Source organism: Trachurus trachurus (genome assembly GCF_905171665.1).
Source record: "Trachurus trachurus genome assembly, chromosome: 19".
Taxonomy (NCBI): Eukaryota; Metazoa; Chordata; class Actinopteri; order Carangiformes; family Carangidae; genus Trachurus; species Trachurus trachurus.
Window position 1 is genome coordinate 13,537,938 of NC_139913.1, and position 27,534 is coordinate 13,565,471.

The 27,534-nt window shown below is 41.9% G+C and overlaps 2 protein-coding genes across 2 annotated transcripts; both read right to left on the reverse strand.

The window, feature by feature from the left end:
• Positions 1–588: 588 nt before the first annotated feature.
• Positions 589–4,625, reverse strand: adprm (ADP-ribose/CDP-alcohol diphosphatase, manganese-dependent). Its single transcript, XM_083993841.1, has 3 exons — positions 3,859–4,625; positions 2,601–2,723; positions 589–1,334 (listed from the first exon to the last, which is right to left on the reverse strand). The coding sequence occupies exons 1-3, from the start codon at positions 4,430–4,432 to the stop codon at positions 1,042–1,044; spliced, it is 990 nt and encodes a 329-aa protein (XP_083849967.1). The 5' UTR covers positions 4,433–4,625; the 3' UTR covers positions 589–1,041.
• An 8,863-nt stretch (positions 4,626–13,488) lies between these two features.
• LOC311003194 (radial spoke head 1 homolog) lies at positions 13,489–19,122 on the reverse strand (the record flags this gene model as incomplete). The annotated part of the gene is made up of 8 exons (XM_083994879.1): positions 13,489–13,856; positions 15,630–15,738; positions 16,733–16,804; positions 17,190–17,325; positions 18,086–18,176; positions 18,293–18,398; positions 18,813–18,926; positions 19,072–19,122. 8 exons carry the CDS (start codon positions 19,120–19,122, stop codon positions 13,489–13,491), a joined length of 1,047 nt encoding a protein of 348 aa, XP_083851005.1.
• Between the last annotated feature and the right edge of the window lie 8,412 nt (positions 19,123–27,534).

Sequence of the window (27,534 nt, forward strand, 5' to 3'; positions counted from 1 at the left end):
ACGACATGTTTGGATTTTATTTATTTAAAAACACATTTTACCAGTGAATTTAATTTGTGACGTCAGAAATTATATTTAGAAATTAATCCTTTAAAATATTTGTTACTCCAGGTTTTATTGTCCAAAACCATATCCCAAAGCTTTCATCAGCGTAGTTTACTTTGGTGTCCTATACATATACAACTACCTGTTACTACATTTTCATGCTCAGGGGACTCTACCCACTTATGGTGACAAAAGGATGAATCACAGCAAAAAGAAAAAATATAGCAAATTGCCTGTTATTATTCTGTCTTGTAGTTTTTGTGTGTTCATTCAGTCTTAACAATTTTTTCACTGAAAACTACTAAAAAAATCACTACTCATAGCTCATAGCTCGGCAACTTCAGAGACCCCTTGCAAAGACATAAAGGCGGTTAGAACACCTTCATCAATTTGACAACCACAACAGAAGTGTTTGTAAGGAGTACTAAAGCCTGAATGCAGCACATGATGACATAGATCAGAGCAGTCTGGTAGAGATGACGGTGAGAACTGGTTAGGCAGACGGACACAACTGCTGCTGGTGTAAATACGTTTATTATTCACCATATTGATTTACACTGTAAATAATACAGATTTGCTGAACACTGGGTACTAAATCAATTATATTTATAAATACACTGCACTTTTCAAATTTCTCCAGTATGTCACTCAGCAAATATCAAAATAAGAAAATCAAAATTGGCAGTAATTCCTCCTTAAAACATAAAAATAAATATCCAACTTTTATCAATAGATCTTCAGATTAAAACAATCAAGATTAAAAATCTGAACTCAAGCACAATAAATGATTTGAGGTACTGCTTTTGTTCTGCTGAGGTAAAGGATGTAAAAAATAAGTGTGTACGTGTAAAACCATAGGTGAGTCAGTAAATTTAACTTAAAGAATGTGAAGTTATACTAGGACTTTCATTGCCTTAAGTTAAATATGTCCTGATCAGCGACTCAGCTGATGAAAATATGGAGAGCCCAGGTGCATGTTAGACTGTCACTGAGGTATCAGGAAAACAGAAACTCCTGATGTCTGATCCTCCCGCTCCCTTTCAGCACCATCCTGTCCTCATACACGGAGACCGTGGCGAAGGCGTTGTCGTCGGGCGGAGTCTCGATCACCCCCTCTACCGTCAGGTGGTGCACCCCCGTGTCCTTGTCCCAGTGGTATCCTCCGTCGTGGTCGTGTCCGGCCATGACGCACACCACGCTGCTGTGGGAGCCTATGATGGCCAGGAGCTCCTGGTAGTTCCAGGCCAGACAGATGGGTGAGGTGGAGCCGGGGTGGACAGGGAGGTGACCTGAGGGACGCAAACAGCTTATCAGGTTTGTCATTCAGTTTTCTGTATTACCAGTGTAGTTGAACTACATAGTAGCTTTAAACGATAGTTCAACATTTTGGCAAACTGGCCCATTGCCATAATCCCTATAGTCATAGAAGTAGGTTCATTACCTCTAATTGTCGGTGCGAGCTATTTTTAGAATGGCCGAGCCGAGCCGCAAGCTGCTCAGAGCTACGCTACGAAGGCTAATGGGATTTCTTGGTTTCCCTCATCAAACTCATCAAATTAGTTATATGAATGAACAATGGTTCCTGTAATGCGCTTTGGGTATCGACAGAAAAGTGCTATATAAATGTAAACCATTATTATTATTAATTTACAAACTACAATTTTGGCCAACAACATGAAATATTTTGGATTAAAAAAAGACCTACATAATATAAAATATTATTTTACCATTACTTTGTTCCAGAACCCTCTGGGTTTGGCCAGCGGTCCTTTAGTATGACATAATGCTACACATGAAGGGTGTCATAGAGTTTATGTCGCATTTAATTCTGACCACAATTTTATTCCATATATCATTATTCAGTGTCCTTGATTACTGGTAATAACTTTACAGAAAATGCAAAAATATGTACGAGTTGAGCCACAGTGGACACTGGATGAAAGACAGTCATCATTTTCTAACACATGATCAGGAATTCCTGATGATCATTTCCCAACTCAGTTTAACTGTTACATTTTGTGTTGAGTTTAAACCCCTGGCCATTAGATGGCAGTGTGATAATAGTGTATGTTTTGATAGTTGACAACGGAACTTCAACATTAGCAGATTTATCTGGCTCATGAATTCCACATCAAAGCAGGCATCAGGAGAGTGCTGCTGTTTGTCAAACTTGCCAAAATCAAATTCCCAAGAAACATAATTCTGACTCCACTCTGTTGTGTCAACAGCAAATGGATAAAGTTCACTGACCAGGTATGAGTTTCCCCTGAATGGGATACAGTTACCTATAACCTGTGTTTATTGCTGGTGCAACACTCAATACGCTATTTACTCAATTATTTCATTTTTATTTCAGATAGACTAGTGTATGGATGTGTGTTAGTATGTGTGAATGCTATAATGCTTTTTAACTGAGTGCAATATAATTTTGTTGTACATGTATTCTTTTTTTTTGCTACAATGACAATAAAGGAACCTTGAACCTTGACGACGGCCTCCATGTAGCATCACCTGACTGGAGGGATGTGAGTGACAGTGACGGGTTTTTTACTTACTGACAATAGTGACTCTTTGCTGTCTCTCGTCAGCTGATGACAGCACAGAGTCGAGCCAGTCCAGCTGGTCCTTACTGAAGCCTCCATTGAACATGGTGAACCTCTGCTGAAGGCCCTCAACCCCTGAAAGAACAACACAAAGTATGAATTCCACGATCTGTTCATTCACCGTCAGTCACCCTGGTGTTTCAGATGTTTTCCTTGGATAAATAAAAGCTGCAGTTTATGAGTTTTATGGGGGTGTTGACTCCTTGTTCATGTAGTCCAGGTTTAATGGTTTTGTGTGTTTTTGTTTAAGTGAATTTAGAATTTCTTTTCTATTCTAGTTTATTTACATTTCACCTTGTTGAATGTCACTGTTCTATTGAACCTGGGTATCCTGAACTTAACCTCTGATTAGGAGAGGCTGAGTACAAACAGTTGAAACCCTTAACATATGCTTTTTGTTGCATTTTACAACAATCAACACTGAAATCCATTATTAAAACTGTTTCATCAAACACATAACAGAAATGCTTTCAAATATCCTGTGTACCTTAATTGCATTATAACGTACGTGAGCATCTGTTGTTAATAAGTATAATCAATATTTAATTTTTTTATACAGCAGGGGTGTCAAACTCATTTTAGTTTAGGGGCCACAAACAGTGCAATTTGATCTCAAGTGGGCCGGACCAGTAAAATAATAGCATGATAACCTATAAATAAAAAGAACTTTGAAATGGTCCCTTTGTTTTAGTCCACTGTCCTCAACCCTACAAACTGTATCCCTCCTTCCCCCGGACTACTGAGATTTATACGATGTACACCACCATCCTGTCTTTTTTTTTTCTTCCTCACTAATTTATGTGTTTATTATACATTCAACACATCATTTATTGTTTTTGTTTGCGTTTGTTGTATGCTTGTTTAGTTTTTGATGCTTTTCATTGTGTTATGTTTTTATTTAGTTTTCCTTCTCTCTCACTTTTTAATTTATAAAAACTGAAAAATGTATTAGTAATTATGATTAATTTGATCGTGATTTATTATTTTTGACTCTCTGGTTGCTAATAAAACACATTTAAAGGAAAAAAACTAAATTCATCCTGAGGGCCAGACTGGACCCTCTGCCGGTCCGGTTTTGGCCCATGGGCCACACGTTTGACACCCCTGATATATGCTACAATGTGTTTTAACCTCCTCCTGACCTGAATTATCAGACAACATCCACAATCACTAACAGACACCTCACAGTAAAGCTGGGGGGGCAACATACCTGGGGGGCAGTTGAGGTCCTCGTTGTTGTTGTGCTGTCTGATGAGGTCCAGCGCGCTGCGGTACTCCTCGCTGGACTCCTCTCTGCCCAGCAGGCTCACGTCGTAGGCGTCCAGCACGACAAACATGAAGCCGGGGACCGGGCTGAAGTGGTAGGCGTAGATGTCGCCGCCGGCCCGGGCTCCGCTGCGGCCCCTGTCGCTGTACTGTGAAGTGTTGAGCTTGGAGGTGAGCAGCGAGCTGCGGCTGAAGTTGTAGAACTCGTGGTTGCCCCACACATGGTGGACCTCCACGGGGCTGGAGCCGAACTGCCTCAGCACGGTGTCCAGCGCTCGGTCGGAGGCGTCGTGGCCCTTGTTGAAGCCGTCGATGATGTCCCCCAGCTGGAGGATGAAGTCCGGTTTGACGGCCGACTCCGACCAACTCTCCTGGGCGTTCCTCAGCAGCTGCAGGCTGCTCCGGTAGTACCGCCTCCTCGTCCGGGTGTAGTTGTACCCGTCGTCGATGTCCGCGTACTGAATGTCAGCTATGACGCCGAATGTAAACAGTGGCCTTTGCTGAGCACAGTCGTCCATTGTCGGTGTTGTCTTCGGAACAACTAACGTCTGTTTACCGTTTGACCCGGCGGGGGAGCCTCTACAGCAGCAAACACTGACTATAACCCGCTGTCCTCGTAGCCTCCAAACATGCTGACATACTGCCAGTCTGCCCGGGTTCACTGTCCTGTGTGGGCCCACCGCACTACCACACTACCGCACACACACCAAAGTTACCGGTGCTGCTGCTGACAAACGCAAACAATACACGCTATGACTTCCGGCGGTAGGCTACCCTTCAAAATAAAGCTGGCGCCAGGACAACACCGGTAGCCTACCGCCTTATTCAAATAGGCTATCATTATGTTCTAACATCAAATAAAGATCAACATTTTTGATCTTTATTTGATGTTAGAACATTCAAAATACACGTCTAAGTCTATTTTTTTTTCTTGGTGGCTGAATCAGCAGAAAATCCCCCTTTAGCAAATTGAGAATCTCCCTCTTCACTTTGACTTTTTTCTCAAGACACTTTAGTATTAGGTTACTTGCCAACAGGGAGCATTCTCTCAACTCAGAATGTGATTATGAGGCCTGAGCCCTCATGAGAAATGAAGATGACCAAAAGAGTAAATGGCATAGCCTAGTTTTGGGGCCTGATAGAGGCAAACTATGCAGCATAAAAGGTCACATTAAACAAAAAGTCGGATTTAGGTTTGATTGGCTTGTGGTGTCTGGACCAGTATGACCTACAGGCAACAGACTGTTTTAGGGTGAGTTTTTCATGGCAATGGGATGTTGCTGTGGTCCCTGAATTGAGACACAACTAATGTGTCCTCAAAAAGTAACCAGCCATGATGTTATTTCTTCAAATTTGGCAAAAAAAAAAAAAAAAAATCACAAGGATGTAGGGGGTCAAAGGTTAAAGTTCATAGTCGTATAGTGAGCTCACATGCATTCTTGTGAATATATAAGAACTTAACTGAGAGAATTTCATGACTTCTGTCTTCTGTTCTTCAGATCCATGCGTGTCCGCTACTGGCATGGAGGCCCAAGAGTGATGCTGCTATGATCCGGTCATACAACTGTTGTGGCCTGATCCTGGAGCAGCGCAGAGGATGCTCACCACATTATTGTGGATCAGTTGTTGGAGCACTTGAGCATTCGGTGCTTACAGGACTAAACTCCATCAGTGACAGTTTTCATGATAAATAAATTTGGTAAATTTGATTCCTTTACTCTACTGTGGTCCGTTCTCATTGTAGGACTGGGCCTTGTAGTTCCAATATCTGACCATTTGATGGAGACATAATGTTGGTTTGCACCATACCACACCATATGAGTGGCATTGGATTTAGTATAGCTCTATGGTTTATTAGAGATACATTTTGACAGATTATTGATTTTGAAGAACTAATTAGAATTGATTTGGGGCTACATACTCTCCAACCCCCGACCACCTGTTCTGACTTAAAACAAAAAGGTCAGTCAATGACTGCATATTATTCCTTATTCCTTTAAAGCAGAAGTGAGTGATCCGGTCGTTTTCGCTAATGCTGCGTTCCAGGCAGGCTTTTGAAATCGTAAATTACAGCTTCAAGTCACAACTTACGACTTTGTAGCGTTCCAGGCAACCCACTCGTGTTTTTCCGACCTGTTTTACCGGTGAAAGTCACTATAACGGCCACTCGTAACTTCCGACCGGTGAACTCGTACCAGATCGAACTGGTACCACTTCACGGTCGGAAAAATACGAGTTTCCTTGAACGCACCATAACAGTCCTCGTCGCTACGTCACCACATTCACGGCGTTCCTTGGCTGCACACACAGCCCTGCATGCCGTTCTCTCTCCTCATTGGATAAAAACTGTAGGATACGATAAATGTTTTCTCTTCGGCTCAGAGCAGAGCAGAGGGACTGAGAGACCCGTGTTTCAGTCCAAACACTCTATGTAAGTGATTGCTGTCGGAAGATATAACTATTTAAGACTTATATTAACACAAATATATCACTCACTTCTGCTTTAATGTATACAGTAGTCCCAAAGCAACATGATGTGTGATGAAGTCTTTAGGTTATTGGTTATTGGTTATAAGGTTATTGTGGCACTGCAGTGCATGAAAGTATAGTTAATAATTATTTCTCAAAATAAATATTCATAAAAACTAGGGCAAACACTAGTTCTCCACAGTAAGTGTAATAGTACAGTTGGAATCAGTCAACATCTTGCAGCTTTACTAAGGTTTTCCTTAGTTCCATGGTTAGTATGTCAACATTGATGTCACTGACCTATACCTTGGTAAAGTAATATGAAGGTTATTGATATGTTGGTGCTTGTTGCAGACTGGTGGCTGGTGTCATTGTAGAATTCCCACAAACCCCAGGTGAAAGTTCCCTAACTCAGGAAACAGATTCAAGAAAAACCCACAATGAGGTGATTTCCATCTCTCCTAAATTCTCCTCAAGTCTGAATACCCAGGCATTTAATGTTCTGCACTTTAAGTTTTATGTCAATATGACAACACTCTACGGTGTTATCATAATTTATATCAAGACCCATCAAAGCATTCTCAGGTTCATTAAAAACGAAATAAGACTAAAATAAAAAATACACAGTGCAAAGCACAAAAGAGAAGCAGAGTAAGTTCAGTAGCCTAAAATAAAACTGATGAATGAAATGTAGCTAGTCCATCAGATAGAAGAGAGTGAATGATGTTTCCAAGTTGAATGGTTTGATTGACAGCTGCTGGTGTAAATGAGTGTAGGAAACAGGCCTGTTCCTTGATCAGTCCATTATGCTGGTCTGTGATTGGTGCTCTCCTCCAGGTGGAGGCGCTGTGGCTCCAACAGGTTTGATGTTTGATGAGCAGCGACATTTGGAGTGATGGAGCTGTTGTGGTGGATGTGGACGTGGTGTGTGAGCGTGTGTGTTGTCCCACTGGTTGATGGTGAGTATCCAGAGCGTGTAAAAGACTGGGTCGGGCTGTATTACTCAGGCTGCACTACAGCGTCTATTCACGGGCGCGATCCCACTACTGAGCGGCACGGGGGCTTTGACCTGCTCCGTCTCCGACCTGGGCCGGTGCACCCCTCCTTAGGGGACCTGGTGGCCCCGGGCTCCCCCAGGACCACCATGTCGATACCGCTCTTAGTGCGGACACCCGATCGGCATAGTCCGCTGCAGCCCAGAGCTCCTGAGCTCAAACCATCCTCCAGCCTCAGCCTCCCGGTCACGTGGATTACAGGCGCGCGCCACCGCACCCGGCGGCAGCTGCTTCACTCGGACAGGTGTTGGGCTGTCACACAGGTGACGTCATCAGGTGGCACCAAGTGGCATCTGGTGACGGGGTGTGCAGCGTGAAGGCTCCTCAGTGTTTGAGCCAGTGATAAAGGTTGATTTGAATCCAGACAGGCTGCTGCTCAGTATTTTCCTGACGTCTCCTCTTTTACTGACTGATGTCAAAACATAGACAACAACAATCACAGTTTTAATCACATAAGTTTACTTATTTTTCATTCTATACAGAAATCTCTGGCACAACAATTTTCTTCTTCTTGCGATTCTGATTGTTCTCTACAGTATATCTGTGGTAGGTGTCCAGTGTGTAGACCCCACCCTGCAGGATAAGCAGACAATTGATGGATGGAATATTATGTTATGGTTTTGTAAATGAGGCTGTGGTTGTTGTTGTCTGCTGCTGCAGCCTGCCACCTGAGATGACCCTGGTGTCCATGGTGTCCATACCCGATTAGTCCCAGTCCTAAAGGACAAGGCTGCAAAGTTAAATAGAATTCACAACTATCACCCAGTTGCTCTGACAAGTTCTCTCTAAAGTGTTTGAGGGAGTCTTGCTGAGTAGGCTGCAAATGTTTGTTGGAAGACATGTTGTCTTGTTGGAAAGTCTAATCACCTGTCCGTTGATGACCTGATAATATTTAGCCTGTACAGTGCAGGTTTGCAGCAATTATGTTTCTTTTGTAGAACAGAGACAGGAGATCAAGCTTCCCTGAGAGGCAATTTCCACAAGGTTTGTAAAGAAACAAAATCTTTTGGACATTTCATGTCTGTAGACGTGAATGATGCAGAGACATGTGTTCAGTGAGTTGGAGTTGGCCAAACAAACTTGTTGCTGTATAACTCAGTATGTGCTCTCTCACAGTGTCAAATGCTCTTTGTTCAGAGCCTGCTGCACTCCTACTGCTGACCTGCTGCTGGAGGCTCACTGTGGCCTTCAGTGACGACATGAGACTTCTGCTGGTGTCCCATGGTGAACTCAGTGTTCCCACCTGTGGAGCCGTTCTAACAGCTGATGTATAAATTAATGTAAAGAACGTGATTATAGAGGCTTTAACGAGCCCTGCAAAGCTGCTTTCATTATTTAAACCTAACAAACATTGGCATAAAAACCTGGAGCTTTTGAAATTGTTTAATTTAATAATTTGTTTTTAATGTTTTATTGCTTTGTTCATCTAATCTGTGTTTAAAATAAAGGAAATATCACTATACTTAAACATTCTTACACACTTTGTTTTCCCGTCACCAGACGCCGCTTGGTGCCACCTGATGACGTCACCTGTGTGACAGCCCAACACCTGTACGAGTGAAGGAGCTGTCGCCGGGTGCGGTGGCGCGCGCCTGTAATCCACGTGACCGGGAGGCTGAGGCTGGAGGATGGTTTGAGCTCAGGAGCTCTGGGCTGCAGCGGACTATGCCGATCGGGTGTCCGCACTAAGAGCGGTATCGACATGGTGCTCCTGGGGGAGCCCGGGGCCACCAGGTCCCCTAAGGAGGGGTGCACCGGCCCAGGTCGGAGACGGAGCAGGTCAAAGCCCCCGTGCCGCTCAGTAGTGGGATCGCGCCCGTGAATAGACGCTGTAGTGCAGCCTGAGTAACACAGCCCGACCCAGTCTTTTACACGCTCTGGATACTCACCATCAACCAGTGGGACAACACACACGCTCACACACCACGTCCACATCCACCACAACAGCTCCATCACTCCAAATGTCGCTGCTCATCAAACATCAAACCTGTTGGAGCTACAGCGCCTCCACCTGGAGGAGAGCACCAATCACAGACCAGCATCAATGGACTGGATCAAGGAACAGGCCTGTTTCCTAGACAACACTCATTCACACCAGCAGCTGTCAATCAAACCATTCAGCTGATCTGATTAGATGAGTATTGATGAACAGTGTGTTCACACTAACAACTTCATATCTCACTCTTGTCTCTGATAAACATAAATCTGGACCTTTATGAGTCACCACCCTCAGCAAGAAGGTTCTGGGTTTGATTCCTGGGCCTCGGGTGTTTAGTTGTGGTTTGCATGCTGTTCCCACTCAGCAGTGTGAAGTCTCTGTTCAGACTGTTCCTCTGAAACAATAGCAGCTGGAAACAGAGCAGCCAGACACTCTTGGATGGTTGATATTAACCCTTACATACTGTTTTTACTGTTTTGACATTTGACAGCAGAAAAAATACCCTAAACATCATTCTTTTAGGCTGAAATTTTATGACTTTCCCTCAAGTGACCCAAAATACACAAAAATGAAAATATTTTTAAATTGTATACTTTTGAACAGGTGCTACAATTTTTTATACACTGAGGCTGTTTCGGGTCAAATTTGACCCGTATCTGTTTAGATGGATTTTAGATCCACCAGTGTGGGTCAAATCAAGGAAAATTGTGGTTTTAGGGAATCTTGAAACTGTGGAACTGTACAGGCCATGTTTGTGTGTATGATTTATGGGACAGTGGTGACAGAAACAGAGTTCAAGGGGGACTTAGACACTGCCACGAGAACTGCCTGTGTTCCCACCACATTTGCCCAGGTTCCCACAGAGACAGACACCTGCTGGTCTTTGAGGGGGCATGGGGGAATCTCGAAACAGTGAAATAGTAAAATAGTAGTGATCATACAGTATGGTGCACAAATGGAACAGAGGTAATCTGAGGTCAAGGGGTGCCTTGACACAGACACGAGATCTGCACCTGCAAGCACCTGCACCTGCAATGTAATAAAATAATCTATAAAGTAACAAATTTGAATCAATTTGCGTTGGGAGGGTGGTGGTGGGGGGTCATGACATCGAGGTTCCTGAGCTGCCATTTCAGTGACTGACATCGTGGCAGCAAGACTTGGTACAACAGGCCCTTTATCTGATCTTCCAAAAGGAGGAGGTTGATAGTGATTTGGTGGAGGATGTGTCAGAGCAGGAAGACAATGCCAAAGAAAACCATATTATATATAAAGCAGGGAGAGTGCATTTTTTTTATAATAAGCATTTTATTATTTAATGTTTTTGTGTTCTAAGTAGTAAATGTTGAATTAATATTGATAATTATGATTTCTTATGATATAGCATCTACCTTATAACATATAGCACGTAATGGTCGCAATGGTTAAACATGGTCATATTATGAATTCCAACAGTTCCACAATGTTCATGCCATTTTAAAATTCAATGAAATATCTTTAAATCATTTTGGCTTTTATGTGTTTATGTCTTATGTAGAACAGGATGTAATACTGTGTAATAGTAGAAGTTTTTCTCCAAAAACGAGTGTTGTAAAACTTAAAAAATGCACTCTCCCTGCTCTCTGAATTTTTTTTAACACTTATATTAATCATACATTAATGTATGTGTCATAAGCTATTTAAACATTCTAAATAGATCTGTAGTTTAAAATTCAATAGACACTTAATATGAGGGAATTCTTGGTCCGGGTCAAAATTGACCCGAACCATACTGTGAAGGTATCAAATTTAAACAGTATGTAAGGGTTAACTCTTGTCTGTCTGTTGCTGATGGAGAACATCATCTGATGTTTCTTGGTGACTGCATTTTACATTCAAAATAACCTTTTAAAAAATATTCTGGTGGAAACCGAGGGAGGCCCACTGGATCACACAGAACAAGTTGGAATGAACTGAGCTGTGTTGCATCACTGAGCCGTGTGTCCTGGCTGTCAGCTGCAGAGTGTCACTGCTGCCATGGGCCACAGTGATTCTCCATCTCTGATGACGGTTTGCCAAACAGAAAGGCATTCTGGGGTTTTGAAGACTCAAATTCAACAAATACAGTAATTGTTAACAAGTGTCTGTCAATGTCAAAGGTGTTTTACTGACATCCCAAAGTTCAAAGATCTAATCAGATCAGAGTAGTTTCAATGTGTTAATGAGGCCTATTGTCCATCAGAAGAGAGTGAATGATGTTTCCAAGTTGAATGGTTTGATTGACAGCTGCTGGTGTGAATGAGTGTTGTCTAGGAAACAGGCCTGTTCCTTGATCCAGTCCATTGATGCTGGTCTGTGATTGGTGCTCTCCTCCAGGTGGAGGCGCTGTAGCTCCAACAGGTTTGATGTTTGATGAGCAGCGACATTTGGAGTGATGGAGCTGTTGTGGTGGATGTGGACGTGGTGTGTGAGCGTGTGTGTTGTCCCACTGGTTGATGGTGAGTATCCAGAGCGTGTAAAAGACTGGGTCGGGCTGTATTACTCAGGCTGCACTACAGCGTCTATTCACGGGCGCGATCCCACTACTGAGCGGCACGGGGGCTTTGACCTGCTCCGTCTCCGACCTGGGCCGGTGCACCCCTCCTTAGGGGACCTGGTGGCCCCGGGCTCCCCCAGGAGCACCATGTCGATACCGCTCTTAGTGCGGACACCCGATCGGCATAGTCCGCTGCAGCCCAGAGCTCCTGAGCTCAAACCATCCTCCAGCCTCAGCCTCCCGGTCACGTGGATTACAGGCGCGCGCCACCGCACCCGGCGGCAGCTGCTTCACTCGTACAGGTGTTGGGCTGTCACACGGGTGACGTCATCAGGTGGCACCAAGCGGCGTCTGGTGACGGGAAAACAAAGTGTGTGTGCAGCGTGAAGGCTCCTCATTGTTTGAGCCAGTGATAAAGGTTGATTTGAATCCAGACAGGCTGCTGCTCAGCATTTTCCTGACGACTCCTCTTTTACTGTCTGATGTCAAAACATAGACAACATCAATCACAGTTTTAATCACATAAGTTTACTTATTTTTCATCTATAAAGTAATCTCTGGCACAACAATTTTCTTCTTGAATAATAAAGTGCTGATCGCGATTCTGATTGTTCTCTACAGTATATCTGTTGTAGGTGTCCAGTGTGTAGACCCCACCCTGCAGGATAAGCAGACAATTGATGGATGGAATATTATGTTATGGTTTTGTAAATGAGGCTGTGGTTGTTGTTGTCTGCTGCTGCAGCCTGCCACCTGAGATGACCCTGGTGTCCATGGTGTCCATACCCGATTAGTCCCAGTCCTAAAGGACAAGGCTGCAAAGTTAAATAGAATTCACAACTATCGCCCAGTTGCTCTGACAAGTTCTCTCTAAAGTGTTTGAGGGAGTCTTGCTGAGTAGGCTGCAAATGTTTGTTGGAAGACATGTTGTCTTGTTGGAAAGTCTATCACCTGTCCGTTGATGACCTGATAATATCTAGCCTGTACAGTGCAGGTTTGCAGCAATTATGTTTCTTTTGTAGAACAGATTTTGATATTAAATTTAATGCCAAGTCAAACAATATCATGATCATCAGGAGTAATGAGGACAGGAGATCAAGCTTCCCTGAGAGGCAATTTCCACAAGGTTTGTAAAGAAACAAAATCTATTGGACATTTCATGTCTGAAGACGTGAATGATGCAGAGACATGTGTTCAGTGAGTTGGAGTTGGCCAAACAAACTTGTTGCTGTATAACTCAGTATGTGCTCTCACAGTGTCAAATGCTCTTTGTTCAGAGCCTGCTGCACTCCTACTGCTGACCTGCTGCTGGAGGCTCACTGTGGCCTTCAGTGATGACATGAGACTTCTGCTGGTGTCCCATGATGAACTCAGTGTTCCCACCTGTGGAGCCGTTCTAACAGCTGATGTATAAATTAATGTAAAGAACGTGATTATAGAGGCTTTAACGAGCCCTGCAAAGCTGCTTTCATTATTTAAACCTAACAACCTGGAGCTTTTGAAATTGTTTAATTTAATAATTTGTTTTTAATGTTTTATTGTTTTGTTAATCTAATCTGTGTCTAAAATAAAGGAAATATCACTATACTTACATTCTTACACACTTTGTTTTCCCGTCACCAGACGCCGCTTAGTGCCACCTGATGACGTCACCTGTGTGACAGCCCAACACCTGTACGAGTGAAGCAGCTGCCGCCGGGTGCGGTGGCGCGCGCCTGTAATCCACGTGACCGGGAGGCTGAGGCTGGAGGATGGTTTGAGCTCAGGAGCTCTGGGCTGCAGCGGACTATGCCGATCGGGTGTCCGCACTAAGAGCGGTATCGACATGGTGGTCCTGGGGGAGCCCGGGGCCACCAGGTCCCCTAAGGAGGGGTGCACCGGCCCAGGTCGGAGACGGAGCAGGTCAAAGCCCCCGTGCCGCTCAGTAGTGGGATCGCGCCCGTGAATAGACGCTGTAGTGCAGCCTGAGTAATACAGCCCGACCCAGTCTTTTACACGCTCTGGATACTCACCATCAACCAGTGGGACAACACACACGCTCACACACCACGTCCACATCCACCACAACAGCTCCATCACTCCAAGGCCCAATTCCAATCCGACCCCTCACGGACTCACTGACTTAGAGGCGCGTTCACGGGAAGTCCGTGAGTGTGTGAGGGCTGTTCCGTTGTCAGATCATCAAGTCAGTGAGTCAGTGAATGAGCCCTTACTGCCCCCTTACCGTAAGTCAGCACCGATGCTGACTTTGGGTAGGGGAATTACCCACAGTTCATAGCTTTGTGAAGTCAAACCATAACACATGGGATGCCGTCGGAACGCAAGTGTTAAAAAAAAAAGTAAATTAACCCAAGTAGTCAGAGAGAGCTCCGCCGCTCTCTTTATTGTTAATGGACAGGAGCCAAACAAAAGGAATAAATAAAAAGAAAAGAAGAAGTTTACTGTCAGTGTTAACATGCAGTTTGTGATTATTGATGATGATTTGATCAGATCTGATCCAGGAATATTTTGTTTTGAGTCCGCCTCCCTCGCACACCTTGTGCGTATTGAAAGTACAGTAAATTTATCGGTCCAAGGGCGGAGTTAAAAACATTTTGTTGTCAAGGAAACGTATCGTGAGAGTGGGTAAGTGCTGTTCCAGTCATGTTTACAGCATCTGGACCCTCACAGACTCTCACACTCTGTCACTTACAGCTGACGTCACTTTAGTCAGTGAGGGTTCAGGGCCTGAGTCTTTAGGGAACGGATTGGAATTGGGGGTTAATGTCGCTGCTCATCAAACATCAAACCTGTTGGAGCTACAGCGCCTCCACCTGGAGGAGAGCACCAATCACAGACCAGCATCAATGGACTGATCAAGGAACAGGCCTGTTTCCTAGACAACACTCATTCACACCAGCAGCTGTCAAACTATTCAGCTTGGAAACATCATTCACTCTCTTCTAATGCTTAATAGTGTGTATTTATTATAAAGTGTTACCGACTGGAGCCTTAAATCTTACTGAGGAACTACTGTGTTATTCTGTCACAGAAAAAGCATGCACTGTTTACATCGAGTACACTCATTTAAACAGGGAAGTTCTTTTTGTGTTACATATTAAACATTTATTTATTTATGTTTTTTTTTCCAGTGTTGTAAACAAAGTATCATGCAGGGTGGTGGGTTGATCACACAGATTACTTCTCGCCACCTTCCTCTGCTGAAGCTGTTTCCTTTTCTCCCACTGGAAAATAGATACAAACACACACAGCACTTACACCATTGTCTGAAGCATATAAAGCATATGACACGCTCAGTAACACTTACGACTAATAATGACTGCACTTTTCTTATATCATGTGTTGCATGTGTTGTTCATTAAGTGAAGCTATGGAGCACACTAGTTTTTGTTTTAGTCACCGTTTCCAAACTAAGAACATAAAGTTTTGTTGTCAGCTACATGTTTGGGCTCTACAGCTTTAGTGGTTCATTTGCAGGAAATAGACAGAACCACACTAACATATGTATTTATTCATTATATACACATGGGAATGATCTCAAGGCTTTGACACAATATTTAGACCTTAAGGGAGTAGACCAGTATGATACATCTAGAGAATATCATTTAACACTTACATGAATGAACAAAATGTGTTACTTGTAAATTATGAATCTAAAGCTGGACAAATGTCTTGTTGAGTCATTGGGATTCTGCTGCCTTGTCCTTGACCGACTGTTTCAGGTTGGCAAATGTTACCTGAAGTCTTTTTAGCTGGAGTCCACTCCGTCAGGCCGGTGATGCACCTGGGAATCCACTTGAGCAGCGTGTTGGAGGCCAGTGCCCCCCACTCACCATCAGCTTGGTCCTGTACAAGTTGATTTAAAAGTTGATTTAGAGAAATGCTCAGCTACAACGTGCACCGTGTCACTGTGAAACTTTTCTTAAAGGGATAGTTCAACATTTTGGCAAATTGGCCCATTGCCATAATCCCTATAGTCTTAGCACTAGGTTCGTTACCTTTAATTGTCGGTGCAAGCTATTTTTAGAACGGCGGAGCAGAGCCGCGAGCTGCTCAGAGCTATGCTACAGAGGCTAATGGGATTTCTTGGTTTCCCTCATCAAACTCATCAAATACACAACCCAACAACTCCAAAACGCTCTGGTGGACAAGTTGTGACCTGCACATTCACCACGCTATGAGATAATAACGGAACGTTACGAGGCAGAACCAAGGCATACATGAAAACAACTGCAAACCCCACAGTAACACTGCAACTTCCATCTCAATCATGCTAGTAGGTTATTTACATGCATCCTGAAGTTTCACTCAAGTTAAGGATCATAGCATGCATTTCAGGTTAAACATAGGCCCCACTCTTAGAGGCGGCATGAATGCATCTGACAACATTCATGTCTGACACAAACAGACAAACAAAAAGTAAAGACATTCTCAGATGTAAAAATACCACAAAGTCATCATGCAAGACTTTCTGTGCTGGCGTTATCTGTGTAAGTGAGACAGAACATCAGCAGTGTTGCTTAAAGAGGCAGCACCCTCTCTGCTCCTCCTGAGGACCCTAAGGTGACGTAGCCGTCGCTGGAGCCCGGGTAGGGCAGCTTCTGTGCTTTTATGTTTTTATCATCCTCCTCAGTGTCGGCCGGCTGGAGGTTTGGTCAAGAGAAGTGTCACGGTTACGTTGTGTCGTAGTGGCTTGTGTCTGTGTTTCACCACAAGTTAGGTATGATGCGTTTCTGGGTTTAGTATTTACAATACTGGAGAAGTATAATATAATATGTTGGCAATTAAATCAGCTGACATACTGAACTAAAACAACAGGAGTGTGTTGATGTTGACATACCTGCTCTGTTTGCTGGTATTCACCATGCTGCTCACAGCCGATGTCAAACACATACTTCCCTGGACCGCAGGGCTGCAAAAAGGCCACCAACAAGTATTATCAAAGTTCTTGGTATTATAGCCTATGACGCAGTAACTGGATATACATATAAAAACATACAAGTAAGAATTCTATATGAAATCTGTTAGAAATTGGAAGAATTGAATTGTGAGGGAGTCTGTTCATTTTGGTACAATTAGAAAAGGTTGCCCGTATAAAATGCAAATATATAGAGTAAGAGTTTTTAAATAAACCAAAAAACAGAGCTCTGTCAAAGTGTGGATGCTGTTTCCTCAACTGTGTTGTGTCTGCTGCCATCTCCAGGTCAGTAAAGGGAACTGTTGCTACAGATCAGTGAATGAATGGGCTCCATGGTTCAACTGAAATACTCTAATAACTGTGGAATGAGAGAACTTACATTATTGTTAGCAAAGTTACCCTGGTATCTGTGGTTGGAGTGGATGTACTCTCCAGCTGACTCCATGTTGCCATCCACCCACGAGCCCTTGTACTTTGAGCCAGTGTCTTTGTAGTGGTAGATGCCCTGGCCGTGCCTGTAAATCATCATCAACAACAAGAATAACTTAAACAGTAGTTTTAAAAGTTTCAATTTCACTTTTTGTATCTATTTTTATTGATGTTAGCCTGGTGGGGTAGAATGATGTTCCATAAATTCATATTGTGCCTGAAGCACCACAATGCCCAAAATGCATTAAAATTCATAAAAAACAGAACGAAAAAAATCTATTTTAATTTAATGTTATCAAAAGAATAAGTAGCTACATGTAAATCCAGTGTAAGTGGATACAATATTTATATCATTCTTTTGTGGTTGCACCATTTGACATTTTCAGGGCAATCAGTCTTACTTTTGTAAAAAGAAAAAAAAAAAGATTCAAATGTCATTTCAAATGACGTGAAACCAACATGAATAAATGTTAATTTTAAAGAATCTGATGCATGCTTTCATTTTTAATTGTTTTCATTCATTTAAAACACTTTTTATTTGTCACTAACCCATACATCTGCTGTATGTTGGAACAGGACTGAAAGATTAAACGTTTTCAAGTAGCTAAGCTACAGATATTTAAAAACATTTCACTGACTGTGCCTGAGTCATTTATGCTGTTGTACCTTAGACAAATAAAAACGTGAAAGAGATGCAGTCAAAAAAAGTCAGCCTAGAGCAATACTGTTTTTTTTTCAAAAAACATTCAGTTCACCTACATACTGGTGCAGATTAATGACACTGAGTAAGATTCAAACTAAGAAAGCAGAGGAAAAAGTGGTTTCTGAAGACAAGTTCAGATGGACCTCATATGCTGCAGCCACTGTCCATCATAGGTGTCTCCATTGGGGTAAGTGTAGACACCGTGACCCTCTCTCAGGTTCTCGACCCACAACCCTGACAGAGAAGGAGAGGCAACAAGAAGAGTCTGGTCTCTACAGCTCTGTGTCAGGAACTCGCCTCCAAATGTTGATCAACCCCCAAAATGCATCAACAAGGTGCCTTTGCTATACCTTCGTATTTAGAGCCATCTGGATAGTAGAAGGTGCCTTGCCCATGTTTCATGTTCTGATCATAGTCTCCCACATATCTTGCCCCATTCTTGAAGTAATATGTCCCCTTATTAGACAAAAGAAGAAAACACGAAAACGATACATGAGTTAAAGCTACAATAATTCAATAATAACATTGAGCCCTATTTAGTTATATGGCATTACATGCTGGAATTATATTTTAACATATTTTGTTCATAAATACTTACGTTTTTTTTGTTTTCATGATACATGCTACTCTTTCATGTATTATTACATTAAGTTATAATACTAACATGTTGATGGTCTTTGGTATGGGTATATATCTACGTATCATGTAACTTCAACACATTATGTGAATAATAGTATGTGTTTAGTTTACAGAAAAACTGTTACCATTTCTAACAGGTTACATTTATTTCTTTTACATAATGCCATGTTTTTTTTTTTCTAAATCCAGACTAGACTTGAGCCAAAGACACTCTCGGCTCTTGTGTATCACCTGTCCGTGTCTTCTGCCGTTCTCATACTGTCCGTGGTATTTGTCTCCGTTGGGCAAAACTGTTTTACCGAATCCATGTCTCTCCCCCGCTTCATTTCTTTCTCCTTCATATTCCTGTGGGACACACACAGAGTTAACCCTAACGTTACCTGTTGCTGCCTAGCTCGGGCTAACGTTAGCTTCAGCCCGCTAACTCTCTGAAACAGACAGTGTAAGTTAACTGTTACAGTAGCTACACTGGCTCATTGTTTCCTCTCACCCCGACTTTACTGCGCTCTTCATCAAACTCTTCAGACCCGGCATCCGACATTGTTCTCAGTCAAACCGGACTGTGACAAATTCACAAAACAGTTTATCTCCAAGTGGTGAAAGAAAACTAGAAAGATGCTCTATGAACGCTTAGTGGTTTGTGGTAACCATGACAACAGCAAACCACACGTGACGAAGAGCAGGCGTTGAAACGGAAACGCCATGGAGCCAGAAGAAGAAGGAGCCAGAAGAAGGAGGAGGAGGAGGAGGAGGAGGAGGAGGAGGAGGAGGAGGAGGGACTGTCTGTCTGTCTGTCTGCCTGTCGTCTGTGAGAGGCTGTTTGGTGGAGCGTGAAGACCGAGGCGAGCTCCGGTGAACTGCTGAACTTTATAATATCCACGCAGAAAAACAGGGGGCACCGACGTGGTATTGTGCCCAACTTGTCTGATACTGCTTGGTATGTTTATCACTGAATAGTCAAGCAAAAAAAAAAAAAAAACATTTAGCCTACACTTTCTCTTGGTTGGAGTAATAGTCAATACATTTTCACATTTGCTAGAAAAAAAGAGAGAAAAAAAGTCAGAATAGACAGAATACTTAGCACAATTGGAGATATCAAAAGCACCTCTGACTGTAACGTATGGTAGCCTATAGGAGCCTTCAGGAGCATAAAAAACAAAGCTTATCCTTTTGACAAAATGCACACATTTATATCACAATTACTGTTTTGTAACAATAAAAATTGTGCTACTATTGATATTGGGGACAATTTAAATGAGAGACAGTAACTGTAAAGTCAATTATGAAAAGAAGATTAAAAGGATTTTATTTTCATCCACACATGGTAAAATTCTATTTTGCAACTAAACACAAATCGTTTCAAACATGGACTGAAAATCTGTAAAAAATGTAACAGGAGAATTCTTTGTCAAGTTTCAGGTGAAACAGCAGGAAGCTGTAGCCTATTCAGCGCTGGGTGGTCAGCCTTGAGGGCCATGTCACATGTGAGGGAATCCAACCCACCTTCTTGACAGGGCTTGCTGCCTTATTTTCCATCTTCTACATCTTCAATCTCCAATACCAAGAAGAGGCGTCACTCTTGAATTCATCCAAAGGTTAGGCTTTCTTATCTTTTCAATTGCATGCTATGTGAACTAAACATTTGCTGCTTTTTATTTTGTTGTTAATGTAAGTGAGTTACACAACTTGATTTTTACACTTTCACTATTATTTTACAGGCGATTCATTGGTATAAACGCTGAGCGAGGCACCAAAGCTGCACGGGGCAAAGTCTTGTAAAAAAAAAAAAAAAAAAAAAAACTGGCAAAGCCACAAGCAAGAATTCAACCCGCATGTATCCACTCTGCTAAGAAGACTCATGGATTTTCAGTGGGACTTAATTTAATATGGTGAGATTATTCAATCCCATCACACACACACATAAAGACACCAGCTTGTTTCATTGCTTTAATTCTCCCTCTCAATCACACCCTCTTTCTCTCCCCCTTACAGGGTTGAAAGTCTGAATTATTCTCGCTGAGTTATTTGTGTCCTTTTTCTGAACATACACATACAACTGTTTGAATGTTTCATGCTGACATGTTTTGACTGTCTCAGGGGTTAGGTCAGGACTTTAGATATTTTTTCAGGGCTTGTGATCTTTCTTTGGATTTTTATGTTCATAGACCACATTACAATATATAGCAGATTGTAAGAAGATACGAAGGGTTACAAGGGGTTTGTGAATTTATGATTTATTTATTGCTCAACTGTCTGTAACTGCCAGTACTGCACAAAGAAAGCAGTTTGCCAGGTGTTATTATGAACCTGAATTGTGAATCATATTCACTGAATTTTCTTTTCTTTTTACAAACACACAACCATGATTATGCAAAATGTTTACACTTATCTGGCTAACTTTCTAATCTGCTTTGTGGAACAGTCTCTTAGAGACTGCTTTACAGCACATTATTTTAAGTTTCATTATCTGAAGTGTTATGTTGTGGTCAGTTTCAAGTCAGTACTTCTAAGTCTAAATACATTGTTCTTTTATTGCACTATTTTCAGCAAAAAACCTATGGGCTTTTTTTGTTTGTTTTATTTTTTAGAAGCAGAAACGGTTCGGGTCTCCTACACGGATCTATTAGTAGCGACAAGAGTTGGAGTAAAATGTCTGAGGTCGAGTATCTGAGAGGATTCGTTACAGAGAGACTCACCGCCGCCTCCCAGGAAATCTTAGCGGCCGTGGACAGAGTCGTAGCCGGGTACGAGGCGGAGGCTTCGGGCTTCAGACAAGAGACTGAGCGGCTGAGGAACCTGCTGGATGTTCTCCTGCAGCCTCGAGTCGTTCTCAACAAAACCGGTTGGTGATTCACTTTTAAATCCACGGACATCAAGTTGTAGTTTGTAGAGTTTGGTTTTAGTTTACATTATTTAGTTTATAGCAGGACATTATTCAAAGAAATAAAAAGATGGCTGCATCAGATTTTGTGAAAACGCTCATTTCCATCTGTAGTAGCTACTTGACATAAAGCCAGGTCTAAATAGACTACAACAACACTTTTTTTGGGTTACATATGAGTCAGATATAACACAATCACAATATTCATTTGAATGGAAGAATCCAGACTGACCCTAAACCATAACGTGGGGACAGTTGCAACATATTAAACATACATTAAATTTCACTAATTAACTTTTGATTTTTGTCTCAATTAGCAAAGTATTCATAAAAATATGCATTGTCTTATAATAATAGGCTACTATATGGTATTATTTAGTTGTTTAGTAATATTGATCAGAGAACAGTTTTGTTTTGCGTAGAATATAGGCCTTGAGTCAATGTGCAGAGGTTAACAGTGGTAATAAAACTCAATAGCTCAGTGTGAGTCAAGAAGAATGGAACGAATATAAACATGTACTCTACTTTTGGATGATTTATTCACTGTATGATCAAATAAATTAACTTTTCTCCAATACAGTACTACTTTTGTCTCATAGAACAGGATACAACTAGGCTATTGATACAAATTCCTGACTCATCCCTACACTGGGACCACTTTGATAAGGGTGGAGACAGCAACCCAAACTCAATGTTTCTCACACCAGTGAAGGACACAGAGATAAGACACCTGGTCAACAAATGTGTAGCAAAAACATCGACTGACCTCAACATGAAACTGATTAAAGCAGAAGTAAGCGATCCGGTCGTTTTGGCTAATGCTGCGTTCCAGGCAGGCTTTTGAAACCGTAAATTACAGCTTCACGTCACGACTTACAACTTTGTAGCGTTCCAGGCAACCCACTCGTGTTTTTCCGACCTGCTTTACCTGTGAAAGTCACTATAACGGCCACTCGTAACTTCCGACCCGTGAACTCGTACCAGATCGAACTGGTACGACTTCACAGGTCGGAAAAACACGAGTTACGAGTTGCCTTGAACGCACCATAACGTCTTGTCAGCCGATGGAGTTAGCAGCCCCCGCCCTCGTCATGGATCTATTGGTCCTCGTCCCTGCACACACAGCCCTTCATGCCGTTCTCTCTCCTCATTGGATAAAACTTGTAGGATACGAGAAAAGTTTTCTCCTCGGCTCAGAGCAGAGCAGAGTGACTGACAGACCCGTGTTTCGGTCCAAACACTCTATGTAAGTGATTGCTGTCGGAAGATATAACTATTTAAAGCAGAAGTGAGTGATATATTTGTGTTAATATAAGTCTTAAATAGTTATATCTTCCGACAGCAATCACTTACATAGAGTGTTTGGACTGAAACACGGGTCTCTCAGTCCCTCTGCTCTGCTCTGAGCCGAGGAGAAAACATTTATCGTATCCTACAGTTTTTATCCAATGAGGAGAGAGAACGGCATGCAGGGCTGTGTGTGCAGCCAAGGAACGCCGTGAATGTGGTGACGTAGCGACGAGGACTGTTATGGTGCGTTCAAGGAAACTCGTATTTTTCCGACCGTGAAGTGGTACCAGTTCGATCTGGTACGAGTTCACCGGTCGGAAGTTACGAGTGGCCGTTATAGTGACTTTCACCGGTAAAACAGGTCGGAAAAACACGAGTGGGTTGCCTGGAACGCTACAAAGTCGTAAGTTGTGACTTGAAGCTGTAATTTACGATTTCAAAAGCCTGCCTGGAACGCAGCATTAGCGAAAACGACCGGATCACTCACTTCTGCTTTAAGACTTATATTAACATAAAAATATCGCTTACTTCTGCTTTAAGATAGTATTGTGAGTGATGTGTTTTGACTGTCTGGAACTGGACTGCAGCTCTGTACTACGTCTGCTGTTGTATCATGTCAAAAGAGAACATGTTGATGAGGGTACCGGGGGCTGGACTAGATAGGCTTCTGCTTCTCCCGCTTTCCCTTTCAGCCATGTTGATGTATTACTTAAACTGAGATGATGAGGTCTGTTTTAACTAACATGTCCGAAATGAATAAATAAATAAATTTATAAATATTTAATTTTAGGAAGTGTCAGGTTGAAAAAACAGGAAAACTGACATGCGTGTTCGTTTATTCCAAGAGAGGACAAACAACGACGTTCCGGTTAACTATTTATTAAACTGGATCATCAAAGGAATCAGATACAAAAAACTCAACTGTTCAGGAAATCGCAGTCTGCAAGCAGTTAGCTGCAATCACCATCCCAAGAGAGCGAGAATTCTCTGTCATCTGCTCAAGACAAAAGCGTTACATTCATTTTTAATTATTTTATGTGTGTGTAATTAACTCTTATTGGTCAAAAACAGGTGGGAAGTGGCTGTGGTTTAAACTTAGCCCTCCCTTCGTTGGTGCCCTCTGGCTGGCACAGGTTGGTCCCATCTTCAGCACACGAACATCTGGACCTGAAACACAACAAAAACCTCCCTACACTGGCATAACTTTTCTGTCCCAGCTGTCTGAGGGTCCAAGGCCGTAATACAGATCATTAAAACTCTTCCTCACAATGCTTCATTCAGTAGGGCTCACAGGCCTCTCATCCTCTCCTCCCCTCGGCCTTGGAGATGTTTTGCTTTCACTGTGGCTCTGTGTGCTCTCAACTTGCCTCTGAATGAACAAACAGGTTACTGGTATTCCTTGCATTATGAATTAAGCTCAACACAAATCTATATGGTTTGCTTACAAGTTTCAGTTGTCTTTAAACTCAGTGGGTTAGTCAAAAATATAAGACACAATAGGTTATTTAAAACATGAGACTAAACTTTACTTCTACTTAAAGTGAAAGCATAAACAGGACAGGTACATAAATCTTTCTGTCCTGGCTCCTATCTCTCCATGTGTTAACCCTTCGTACCACGGGGCTAATGCTTGACTCCCTCACATTCTTCAACAGGACACAACAGCTCAAATACAGTTCAGAACATCTTACATAAAGACAAAAGTTCCACACCACTCAGGATTAACTTGTTTAAATGGGTAAAATGTGTAAGTGCTCAATCTACTAAAACAATAATTAGTGAGATATATTCAGTTTTGATCAGTAATGTCAAAGTGGAGAATATATGTTCAGTGTTAGTTCTGGTGATGAGGTAACAGTGTGCAGCTTGGCAATCTCCAGTGTGGAGACACAGGTTCAGCTTTATCTCATCAGTCAGTAAGACATTGGTGTTCTGCTTTATTTGTTAATCAGTAAGGCACAATATCAAACTCAGTTAGTTAAGGCAAATATTCCGTGTTTAACAGTTTTCACCCTAACAGAAGTTGTCTGGGTAATTATTTTGTTTATCTTAAGCGTCTCTCATGGTTTAATATAATTGGCTGCTCTGTTCATCATGAGGAATAAACGTCATTTGTCATGTCATTTGATAGTCAACAAAACAGTGATTCAAGCTAGGTAGGTTTAGATTAATTCATACAAAAGGTCAGGACAGTATGACAAAAATACAGCTCAAGAAAAAAGCTACTTTCATTAAAACAACTTTGTCTCAGTACAAGCAGGAGCAGATGTTGAATATGTCTTCTCTATTCTTGGTGGGTAGAGGGTCTCACTGTGAATGTGCAGTGTGAGTGTTGTCAGCATGTTTCTGAATGGAGGAAATAAGGCTTGTTGCAACTGTCCCCAGTCTACCCTACATTAAAAACAGCAATAATAAAACTATGGGTTTTTTTAAGGAAGGAAAAACAAACAAACAAAAAAACAAGGACAGTCATCATGATTCAATTACAAAGTGCAATTTCAAGTATGGTAAATACAGGTGCCCATTACCTAAGAAATGGGAGGTCCACACTGTATGATGCATTCAATCTAACAAGTTTGCGCTACAGTTTCCTTGTGGAGGTACATTTAATACACAAACCTCACATTTAGAAAATCTACATGAGATGCACAGTAATGTTCAGAGTAGGCTATTTAAAATACGTACAGGCCTGTAATTTCGTCATTTTAGGGGCAGGGCCACTTGGCCTTTGGTGTTGTCAATTTTTTGAGGGCACACAGGCCCAAAGCCAGGGAAGCAAGGTCATAAAATAAAACAATGATTTTAAATCCACGTCTTAAATTAATTTAATATCTCCTGTCTGGTATCTGTGAAATTAATATATAAAACAGGCTCAAGCAAACCAGAAATGTTCAACTTTAAATTAATTTATACATTTAATTTTTTGCACAAGGGTCCAGTCCTGTGCAGCTATGTTTTGAAATTCCTATCTTATTTGTTCACTATTACACTGGGCGATATGAGAAAAAATCCTATCACAATATTGTTTTTCATATCAGTCGACATCAATATACTATCACAATTTACCCAAATCACTATTTTGGTCAAGTTTAAATATTCCCTTATAGTCACAAGTGAGATTTGAAGTTATCAGAAGGTTATTTGTGATTTAAAAAAAAATTCTGTCAAAAATTGAACATGACAGATGTAATGTTGAACATTAGGCTATACTAAAACACCTATACTAAACAAATGATAAACTAACAGAATACTAACAGAGATCTAATCACAATGAAAGCAAATATATTGATTGAGAATAATCAAATCTAAATACTAATTAAAATAAGTACCATTATATTAAAGCAGAAGTAAGCGATCCGGTCGTTTTGGCTAACTTCGTTAGTTAGCAGCCCCTGCCCTCAACATGGATCTATTGGTCCTCGTCCTTACGTCACCACATTCACGGCACGCGCATCCCTTGGCTGCACACACAGCCCTTCATGCCGTTCTCTCTCCTCAATGGATAAAGGTTGTAGGATACAAGGAAGTATACAAGACGTTTTCTCCTCGGCTTACAGCAGAGCAGAGTGACTGACAGACCCGTGTTTCAGACCAAACACTCTAGTGATTACTGTCGGAAGTTATAACTATTTAAGACTTATATTAACACAAATATTCTGCTTACTTCTGCTTTAATGATGCGCAATATGAAAAATTTCAACCAATACCGATAACCGATAATTTCCTAGAGACACCAGTTATGAGTGACAGTATGAAGACACTGTTGTTAATGATGTGTTTCATTGTTTCTGCAGGTGATCAGCACCTGTTGAAGATTGAAGCAGAGGATCCTCCTGAGTTCACCTCTAGTCTGGATCAGGAGAACCCAGAGAGTCTACATGTTAAAGAAGAGAAGGAGGAACTATCGACCACTCCAGAGTTCCCCCTCACTTCTGTTCATGTAAAGAGTGAGGATGAGAAACCTCAGTCCCTACAACCTCATCAAAGACAAACTGAGGCAGGGCCTCCATCCAGCAGCTCAGCTGAACAGATAGAGGCTGATGGAGACGACTGTGGAGGATCTGAACCAGCCAGGAACTCAGATCAACATGAAGATCTTCAACCAGATACAGATGATGAGGTCTCAGAGTCCTCCGCTGAGACTGAAGACAGTGATGATGACTGGAGAGACACCAGAGCACCAGAGTCCAGTTTGAACAGTGAAGCTGTTCATGTAAGTGATGAAGAATGTAACAATGGTAAGAAGTCTCACTGTAAGAAGTGTGGGGAAACATTTAGCACAACCACTGCTTTGAAACAACACATGAGGATCCATACAGGAGAGAAACCATTTGACTGTCCTACCTGTGGTAAACAATTTAGTCTAAGAGGGAATCTTACAGAGCAAGGATAGCCCCATCCCTGGGGGGTACCCACTAGGGTAGACTAATGTAGGGGTCCCAGACTCAGTGCTGGCACGACTGCTGACTCAGAATCCAGTTTCTAGCCACACGAGTAAAACAGTGGTAATCAGAGATGTTTTTAAGATGCTCTGGGAGCCTGCCCTATTCACCGATAGTTTTGTAAGAGAATGCTGATTGGGAAAAGGCAGTTAGAGGACATGTTGTACTACATTTATCTTTTAACTTTTATGTGGCTATCAACAATTGTACTACAGGAATTCACAAAATCTAAGAAGTTCTTTTACTTAAAGCGACTTACTCTGTAAATTGACTTAGCTATTTTTTTTTTTAAGTATATTTTTTTGCCTTTTATTTGATAGCACAGTGAGATAGACAGGAA